General features: G+C 47.2%; 1 protein-coding gene across 3 annotated transcripts; it reads left to right on the forward strand.

The window, feature by feature from the left end:
- The first annotated feature begins 843 nt into the window (after window positions 1–843).
- AGTRAP (angiotensin II receptor associated protein) lies at window positions 844–9,721 on the forward strand. Of its 3 annotated transcripts, none has more exons than XM_064171804.1 (6): window positions 844–938; window positions 6,197–6,231; window positions 6,434–6,545; window positions 7,151–7,349; window positions 7,518–7,562; window positions 8,911–9,721. In XM_064171804.1, exons 1-6 carry the CDS (start codon window positions 912–914, stop codon window positions 9,015–9,017), a joined length of 525 nt encoding a protein of 174 aa, XP_064027874.1. In that variant the 5' UTR covers window positions 844–911; the 3' UTR covers window positions 9,018–9,721. The 3 variants fall into 3 exon arrangements, with proteins under 3 accessions (XP_064027874.1, XP_064027876.1, XP_064027875.1); XM_064171806.1 differs by having other exon boundaries at window positions 7,223–7,349; XM_064171805.1 differs by lacking the exon at window positions 7,518–7,562.
- The last annotated feature ends 443 nt before the right edge of the window (window positions 9,722–10,164 follow it).

A 10,164-nucleotide genomic window follows, 5' to 3' on the forward strand; every position in this document is an offset into this window, starting at 1 on the left:
AGACAAGGAAGGGAGGATTTGAGAGGGGTCATTCTGACCTCTTGGTTTTATTAGTTCACTGCTGTATTTAAAGTCTCCAAGTATGAACAGGGCAGGAGATGATAAGTTATGGCTGCACTGTGTGGGGTGGGGGTGATCACTTATCAACTTCCCCAGCTCTAAAATGGTACCAGCTTTCTTTAGAAACCAGAGATGATGAACTTGTGTTTTGTACCAGGCATTCAGGCAATGAGCTCAGGCAACTAGTTCTAGGGAAGAAAAAACAAACAAACAATCTAGGGCCAAAGGAAGCAATCAAGTAACCTGCCAGCCACTCTGGCCGCACGGCTGGAGATGCCAGCACTCAGCCCCAAAGCCTGGCCCGCACCTGACTCGGTTGCGTGACACAGCTGAGCACAGCTAGCGCCTTACAGTTCCTTTGTTATTGGTGGCTATGGAGGCTCTTTGTCACTGCCGAGTCACATTCTTGACACAGTCCTGGTGTACACACAAAAGGTTTCTCTTCTCCAGAACACCCCCCTGAGCACTGGCTGCAGCTCAAATACAATGCCGCACCTTTCCTCCGCTGCTTTACTCGTGTCAGCAGTGGCAAGAACGCTTTAGCTGCGTGTTTTAAGGCAGCAGGCTCATCCGGGCGCACTTCTAGCCTCCCGTTCGGAGGCAGGTGCTGTGCGGCACACATCGGGCACTTAGGGTACCTTGCCTGGCACACGGCCGGCTGGCCACAGGTCGCCACTCGCCACGGCGAGGCACGCTCCCGAGCCGCCACGCAGCCGGCAGCGGGCCCGGGCCCGGCGGGGCGGCGTCCCGGCCGCCTGCGCCCCACCGCCCTCCCCTGGGCGGGGGCCGACTTGAGCGCAGCTCGGCGGGAGGCGGCCGAATCGCCGGGACCGAGCGGGCGGGCCGCGGCCATGGAGCTGCCTGCTGTCAGCCTCAAGGTAGGGGCGGAGGCGCTGCCGGGACGGGCCGCTCGGGCTCAGCAAGAGCAGGCTGCCCGCGGCGGGGCTCGGGGCTGCGCCGGACCAGCTGAGGCTCCACCCTGAGCAGCGGAAGGGCTGCGAGGGGTTCGTCCGGGGCGGCAGCGCCGTTCCTCGGTTCGGGGAGGCAGAGGAGAGGGGCGGCTGGACGGCAGCGCGGGGAACGAGCGCTGGGCCCGGCCTGTCCGCTCCTGCTGCCTGCTGGAAGCTTTGCGCCGGGACCAGGACCTGGCCTGGGGCCTGCTCCGGAGGTGTGGAGGCCTCTGAGGATGGAGAGGGGAGTCTGTAAGCCTTTTAGCCACACGAGCTGACGTTACAGCAGCTCATGGCCGTTATGCTCGGTAGGCAGTGCCTCCGAGGGTCTCTCAGAGCCATCGCTCAAGTGGCCAGGGCCTGGGCTGGGACAAGGACTGGTGTCTGTGAGGTTACCAGCTCAGCTGACCAGAGCTAATCCAGGATAAACACTGCCCAAGATCCTGAGGAGCCAAAGTTTGTTTGTCAAGCAAAACAGCTTATAAAGATGATCTTAGTTACCTCAGGGCTATTATCTGATAGATTACTGGAACTGCTGCTGGTGAGGCTTTAACTGGGGGCATGGTGAAAACTTTGGTGAGTCATAAGCAGAGAAGTGGGAAACGAGGAACTGAACTGCAGTTAAGTTACACACTTCACCTGGGAAAATGGAGAACTTGGAATCCATTGCAACCACTTTTGCTTTTGATGTTAGATGGGCAGATTTAGACTAGTTAGTAGGAAGAGATCCTTTACAGCGGGGGTGGTGAGACCCTGGAACAGGGTTGCCCAGGAAGGTTATGGACACCCCCTCCATGGAGGTGTTCAAGGCCAGGCTGGATGGACCCTTGGGTAACCTGGGCTGGTGGGAGGTGTCCCTGCCCATGGCAGGGAGGTTGGAACTGGTCATCTTTAAGGTCCCTTCTAATGCCAAGCCATTCTATGATTCTATGTTAATATTTGATACTGGTAAGCAGCAATAAAGTTCCACTCTTCCCCCCCCCCCCTTTTTTCTTTTTTTTGGCCTGTTTTCAGAGGCCTGCACCTAGTAGGTGTGTGTGCCTTTTTCCCAACATTGCTACTTTTTAGGTACAGCAAGTTTTGGGTGCTTTCTTTGGTTCAAACTTTACCCAGAAAATGAAAGCACCACTGGTTACTTCAGGGTTTTGTGCTATTGATTCATAGAGCTGTGAGCAGTGGCCGTGGAACAGGCTTCCTCCAGGCTGGGTGGGAGGATAATACTATCTCAGGAATTCAGCTTTGTATGAGAAGGTTTTCATGTGGCTGCTAAATAAAAGCTTGGTGTTCATCTAAAGATGTTCACCCCCCCCTCTTGCTGGTTCACCAAGAAAAGCAGCTCTCCTTGTTGGAGGCAAGTAAACAAATGGGGTTTTCGAGGCCTGGCATGTGGATTATATTACATTCTGGAAACTGGTTGATACTTTGCTCTGACAAGTTTGGACTATTATATGATTTCCAGAGCACTAGGAAGATTAAAATCGCTTGCCTTCTGCTTCATTTTGTAGCTTGGTTTGTTATTTTGTTTGCTTTTGTTTTGTTTTCTTCCCTTGCTGAAGCAACAGTGAAAAATAAGGCTATTTAATTAAAGAGTTTGCCAACATGAAATCCGTGTTCTGCCATGGGACACGGAGACAGGGGAGCTGAGAAACACAGACTTGAATGAGTGAGTCACCATGACAGCACAACTGAAGTGCTGCCTTCCTTCTCTGGTTTCACACAACCATTCCCAAATCTCTACTAGGTAACAATGAGCTTGTCCTGAGCAAACTGTTGTCACCATTAAGAATTTCCTTGTTGTCAAGTCAGCTGATACTGCTTTGGGGCTGAAGAGTTGGGGCATAGGGAGTTAGTAACTGTGCCTGCATCTTTGTACTGCTTCTGAGTTAGGGCCTGACTCCCTGAAATGTATCACAAAGGTGGGAAGGAGTTGTAGTCTGAAAGGGACTGGAGAGTACACACTGCTGCTATTCATTGGCATGAGCTGCTTACAGTTTCTGTGAGATTAAAAAGATGAGCTTCGTGATAGAAGGAGTTCTAAGAAAGCTGCATGACTGAACTGTGTGTGTGACAGGACGCAGCAGTGTCTTAGCCTTGAGGTCTCTTGTTAAGATACTTGCAGAGCCGTAAAACTAATGTAGCAGGCTTTGCCCTAGGGTGGATGAGGAACATGCTCATGAAACAGCATCTACTGGCTCAGCTCTAATAGCAGGGCTCAGCAAAGCATGTGGGAAGCAGGACAGCCACATTTCTGCAGTGAATGCTTGATTATTGCAGTGACTATGAAGAGACTCCAGATACGGAGGTTGAGTTAGATCGATCCTGGACAATGTGCCTGGAAACACATGCTTTGTGCTGGGGCATTTTTGAATGCTAGGTCACAGCATCATAACATTAATTTGATAAGAAGAGACCTCTGTATGCCATCTAGCCCAGCCTCCCGATCAGAGCAAAGCTGAATTCAAATAGCTCAGCTCAAAATTCAGCTGACTTGTAAAAATCCCTGAGGAAAGAGCCACAAGAGCCCCCACTGGGCAGCCTGTTCCTCTAACCACTCTCATTAGCAGCAGTCTTGCTAGAACAATGAGGACTAGCCTCACAGGTGGCCACTCAGATCTTGGTAAGTATACTCAGGTGAACATGTCATAAAATAGATGAGCTCACTCTCAAAATAATTTAAAAGAACCAACAACAAATTCCAAAGTAAAATAAACAAACTCAATACTACAAGCAGATACTCGTGATTAGGAGCTGTGTAGCCTTGTGCTAGGCTCTGTGCCTAGCATGTTTAAAGTAATGAATTCCTGTTGCAGAGAGGTTCCCATCTAACCATGGCAATTAGTTCTATCACATGCTGGGATCTACAGAGGAGGTAGGATTTCCACTTAGCTCCTCCCAGTTTCCAGAGGGATGCTTTTCATCACATGATCATCCTTCTGCCTAGAAGGGAGGAGGACAAAGGTCCCACCTTTCTTATTTTCTGCTTTTGGCACTAGTTCAAGTCTTAGGAGTTACTTTCTCCAAAGAAAACGTGTACCTCTGTCTTAGGTACAGACTTAAATCCTAGAACAGATGGGAAAAATGTAAATTCTTCTGCTGTCTCATCAGGAGACTGCCTGCAAATAGTCTAATCTCACACAATGACTGTAGCTTTAAAGAATGCTTTTCATTAACACTATACTTTCTGTGTTAAAGTGTACCAAGGCCACCAGATAATTCCATAGTGTCCTGAAGAACTGTCAGGTAAATTGGGCTAATAACCAGGAAGGGGATGCCTGGAGCTTTTTCAGCAGCCCCTCATACCATCAGCTCTAGAGTACCTGACTTTATGCTGATGACGAAGCATCCTTCATAAATTAATAACTGCAGTATTGATCTAGACACTCCTTTAAAAAAAAAATCACCCTGCCTAATTATATTAACTGGTGAGCTTTGAGGGGTCTTGCGGGTACGTAACATGCAATTAAATACTACCTAATTAAGACTTTCCCTGATGGTGTGATAATCTCCTGAGTAAGTGCTATTTGCACATCTCCACTCCTATCCAGGAACATCTTGTATTTTAGTCACTAGCAGTTTCTGGCTGGTCTCTGTGGGCCAGGGAGAAGGTAAAATAAGTGTGTGTGTGTGTGTGTGTGTGTGTTGGGGGGGGGTTGCTGAAGCATTTTGTAGGCTTTCATGAACAATTATAAAAAATAATTAATAAAAATATGTTTGAAGTTAGAACAAAGTCAAGGTTACTCCAGGTGAAGTTGTGCTTGGGTGAGGCAAAGCTGTGTCTTCTCAGAAGGTATCTGCATTGTGGTATGTTGGCAGGGCAGTGTGAGCCACAGCAGATGTGTCACTGCTGTTGATTTCTTGACTGTGCTTCACTCATGTCACAGCTTCATTGGTCACTAAGTCTGCTCTAGTCACTAGTTCTGTGTTAAGTTGGAGCATGGATAGGTGGTTTAAGTCAATGAATGTAGCAGGGTGTCAGTAGATCTCGAATTTATGTTCTCTTTAGTATCTTAATGCTCCTTCACACAGCTTTTCTGTGTCAGCTGAGTCATTTAGCCTTTTGCTACTTAACCCATTTCCCAGTTTATAGGAGTAAGTGGGCTGCTTCAGAGCAGGTTTGGTGGTGGGTTTTTTATACTGAGGTCATTATAAATGCCAGTTGGAGCCTTTCTCACAGAAAAAAATAGAAGACTGATTGTTTTCCATGGATCTTCAGATATGTCCATGCTTCAGCTTTTCTTTGCTGAGGCTGCTAACGGAGGCTGTCTTCCATAACCTTGTTTCACAATTGTTTAGAGAGTGAATATGAGTGATCTCCTTCAGCTGAGATTGGCCAGCAGGCTCAGAAGTGACTGAGCACATGGTTATAGGTATAGAAGAAGACTGCTGTGGTGTATTCTTCTCATCTGCTGTCTTAATAAACATGTAGAGTATGTCTCCTTGGTTACAGAATTGTCAAGTGCTGGTGAAGAGAATCCTTGTGTCACTTCTTGCAGTAAGGTGTTTTCTTCTTGGATTTGTCCCCTTGAGCATAAGGATCAAGATCACTAAGGACATTTGCGAAGTACAGAAACTATAACAGCATTATCTTACTGCTGCATAGGGCATTGCCAGCATTTGGGCCCTGGTGGCTCCACAGGGAGTGAGAAGAGCAGTATGAGGTTCTCAGAGTCCTTCCTAGAAATTGCCTTCAGGTCTGTAGATACTGTGGTGAAATTGAACCTCTGCCTTGATCAGACTGGAAGGAGGTAAAAGGATTTACTGAGGACTGGAGTGAAACTGGGGAGCTGAAGGCATGACTATGCATGGACTTGTTGGTGATGCGATGTCAGATTGGTCACGTATAAACCATGCTAGCATAGTGGGAATCAGATTGCCTGGCCCTCTGTACAAACTCTTCTGGAGTTCCAAAATCAATAGCCCGTTTAGAAAAGCCTAAGTGGACTCTGGCTCAACTGTCAACAGAGATGACAACAGTAACGAACGACTACAGTGTAGCACCACAGGAAGAGAAAAATGAGTTTGTGTCTTCACTGTCCCATTTGCTACACCAGCATTCTGCACTGGTTCTTGTGTCCAGGGTACTCTTCTACCCGCCCCTCAGAACTAAGATGGTGTCATTTCACCTCAATCATCCCAGAGTTCTGCCAACTTGCTAACCCATGCCTTCCTCTCTTTTTTTTCCATAGGTTATCATTATGGCACACTGGCTGCTCACAGTGTGGTGAGTGATTGGGAACTGGCCTGACTGGGGTGAGAGAAGTGGGAATTCCTTCTCGGGGAATCAGTACTCCCTGTTTGTGCCTGTCTGTGTGCAATAAGATCCTAACTCCAAGAGTGAGGTGTTTGTGTGGGAAGAGGGATGAATGCAAACTGTTGCAGGCGTGTTGTGAACATGGGCTAGCTTTTTTTGTCTTCTTTGCCAGGGGATGCATGGATTACATATTTCCAGCCTCCTATGCCTGGGGAAATTTCAGTGTCCTTGCAGTGGGGATCTGGGCCATTGTGCAGCGAGATTCCCTTGATGCCATCACAATGGTGAGTGTGGTGGTACATGCCTCCACCAGGCTGCTGGGGGAGAGGGTGGAGGGCAGAGACAACTGCTCTGAGTCGGTGATGATTTTCAGCTGTTCCCAATACTGTGGTGAAGGAGTCAAATTCCCTTTTGGGTTGTTCTGGTTTTTAGTAAGAGAGCATATAAATCTATCAAGCACTGTAAGCCATAGAGAGAAGCATTCACGAGCACACACTTTGCTTCTCAGAGGTGAGTCATGTTTGATTACATGATCTCTACTTGCTCTTATGACTTGTAATTCCAGAGGAAGACTCAAAGCATTTAATATGCTTCTGTTAGAGGGGCTTGATAAAAACCCTTCTCTGAACATTAAAGAGATTGGCAAGCAGAAACGAACAGTCTTGTCATGAGAAGGTATCTGACCAAGGTGAAGAAAATGAATGAAATACAGGATCATGCATTTGGGAATCTCTGTCTATCTGGGGCAGTGTCAGAGGTTAGCAATGTCAGAGACGGGGGCAAAGGCACAGTTGTGTGAACACAGACCTCACAGCAAGTAGACTGTCACTGACTATTAGAGTAGTTAATCCTCTATTCAGTTCATGTACCATTTTCTCTTTGTTTCCAGTTCCTGTTTGGCCTGCTGCTCACAGCTGTCACAGATTTGATTCATATCTCTCTCTTCTACCCTTCACACAAGGATCTCAGTGATCTGAAGCGTTTCAGTGTAGGCATGGCCATCTTCAGCTTCCTCCTCAAACCTGTGTCCTGCTATTTGGTGTATCAAATGTGTCGTGAGCGTGGAGGAGACTGCACCTTTAACATAGGTATGATACTTCCTCTGCCTCCATGTCAGTGTGGGCAACCTCCTTGGATGCTGAGCCCTTTACAGGGAGTGCTTGCTCTCTGTCTTGCTTCTGTCTTTTCTCCCATTTTGTGATTCTGCTGGTTTAACCTAGGCCTTAAACTTATGTTTTCCTTCTCTTCCCTTGCAGACTTGAAGTCCTTGTCTGACAGCTATTTTGCCCACAGTGGCATTGGTACCACTGCTGTCTCTCTTAATCAGCATAACTGAAAGGCTTTTCCTCTCTTCCTCCTGCAATTGTGTGTGCTTTCTGGAAGTTTTTTGGTGCCCTTTTCTCTTTGGCAATCCACTTTTCCTTCTTGGGGGAAAGTAGAGGCTGCATCCCCTCTAACTGGATTATGCATGAGAAGGAAATAAACTGGATTTCTAATTCCATGCTTTCTCTGGACCTCAAGTGTCCTAGCTACCTTGATTGCTTTGGACCTCCATTTCCTCACCTGGAAAATGAGATTGCTGTTTACCTCATATGACTTTGCCTGGAGGCAATAATTTTTCTCCTGGTTGTACTTGCAAATAATAATGTGACAGCCTTGCCAGAGAGAGGGAGCCATGCTTGGGTGTTCTGAATCTGTCAGCTTCTTCATCAAGCTGCCTGGTGCTGTTTCATGGTGGGGCAGCTGCAAGGGATTGTTTGCTGTGTGGGGGTTCACGCTGGCAAAACCAGCATCCTGGCACAGTTACCTTCCTGCCTTTCTTGCATGGCCCTGCAGGGCAGAGGATGGTGTAACTGTATTACAGTGTTTGAAAGCTGTCACCTGTCCTACTTAGCAGAGAAGAAAATGCTTCCTGTGAAGCAAAAGCCCTTTTCGTTGCTTGGCCGCATCTTTGCTGCATAGAACAGACCTCTTATCTGGTTTCGTGTCCACCTGTGATTCAGAGTGCCTCCTAGCCGTGGCAGAGGCCTGGTCTGTAGATAAAGAGCTGTCTATGCACGTTATTTCTTTCTGCTTTTTCTTTCCTTGCTTGTCCCCTGGACAGTAACATAATTTTGTATCAGTCTTCTACTGTGGGCAGCTTATTCATAGTGCACTTGGGGGAGCACTGCTGGATTCAGATTTGGTGCTGTGGTGTGGCATGCCTGAGGCACAGCTGCATTGTTGGAAAGAGTGGTTTGTGAGTGAATCAGGTTCTTAAATCTTTGCTGTCAGCTAGCCATGGTTCCTGCTGTTCCTAGTTCTGTACATTCATTTTTCCACTAGATCTCATAAATTTAATCTTGCTAAAGTACATTACAGGAGCCTCTAGTGTTGTGGTTCTTTCTTATAGTCATGTAGCTACTAAGACAGTTCTTCAGTTCTTAGGGAACAATAAGGCATGTTCAAATGCACCTCAGTTGTTTTGCCTTGGTTGGAAAAATGAATTTTCCTACCTTTTCTCTGAATACTGAGGATCACAGCACACAGGTGCTGGGGAGCTGCTAGAGCAGCTAGTGTGATGTGCTTCTGAGCTGTTAGTTTCTTCTAGATGATTCATTTCTTGTGCTTTTTGGGTTTTTCCAAGCTTGTTCTTTTCTCTCCATTCAGATGTCAGCAGTGCAGGCCGAGATCGCAGCGCTTATGAGCCAATTGATCAGCAAGTTGCCCCTCCGCAGTGGCCTGACTCAAGCAGAACAGCCCAGCAGCCATACTGAGGCCCTCTCTGCCACACAGAATTGAGAACGGAGGTTTCCCTCACCCTGCCTATCCCTGCACTCTTCCCCAGTCTGTTCTGAGGAGCAAGACCTGCTATTGAGCAGACAGGAGAAGATATGGAAGGTTAGGCAGATGAGTCAAGAAGATCTCAGAGGTGACTTGTTAAACACTGTGACTCTGATCCTGGTACTCTTCTTTCCTCCCTCCTAAATCTCTTCTTGGATGTGTGAGCAGATGCACTTCTTCCAAGCCTTGTGATGCACATGCTGTCTACTGTAAGGGGACCACTCAAAATTCTCGTGGATAAGCTGTCTTTAAAAGGCTTATGAGATGCCCTAAAACAATACAGTGTAGCCTGCTTTTAGGCAGGTGCATTTCCAGGAAACATCTGGCAGTTCCTGAGGGCTGGTTTAGATGGTAAACTGGGATTCTATGGTTTGCATAAAGCTGGGGCTGGTATAAAACACTCTTACTGAGCTAGGGAGGTGCTTGTGCTCCCAATTTTGGGCTTTATTCACTGATGTTTTTATGCAAGTCGAGTGTCCTTCAGGTTACTTAAAATGGCTGTTGATTGTAGATTATAAATACTCTGTGCCTTCAAATGTCATTTTGCCTTCAGCTGCCTAGGTTAACAGAACTTGAAACGTTCCATTTCTCTAAAAAAACTGCAGAAGGAATACAGTTTTTCCGTGTTGGAAAGTTACCCTGGTCATCTATGTCTCATTTGAACACAGAGGTGTTCCTGAGGGGTTGGGACTGTAGCCAGTGAGCCTGGGGGAGTTGTTACGGGGGAAGGTCTACAGGGCTTTCATGGCTTTCACTCTGAGCTTTACTGGGATAAGTAGAGGGTACTGCTTGTAACTATGTGGGTGGGAGGGTGGACTAGTAAAAAGATGGCTTTATTTATATGACAGTGGTGGGTTCTGTGGGGTGTGACAAGCTGCATGCTCAAGTCTGCACAACAAAATCTGTCCTGCTGTGGCATTAAGGTAAACGCCTAAAAAAACCCAAACCAAACAAGACTGTTTTTCAAGAAAAAGAGTATGTCAGCGTTGGCAGAGTGAAAATACTTGTGCTGGGGAAAATCTCTGCTCTTCTGAAGCAGGTTTGCGTTCATCTGTTACCCTGCAGTTGCAGGGCTCTTGA

This window comes from Pogoniulus pusillus, chromosome 36 (genome assembly GCF_015220805.1).
Source record: "Pogoniulus pusillus isolate bPogPus1 chromosome 36, bPogPus1.pri, whole genome shotgun sequence".
In the NCBI taxonomy this organism is placed as follows: domain Eukaryota; kingdom Metazoa; phylum Chordata; class Aves; order Piciformes; family Lybiidae; genus Pogoniulus; species Pogoniulus pusillus.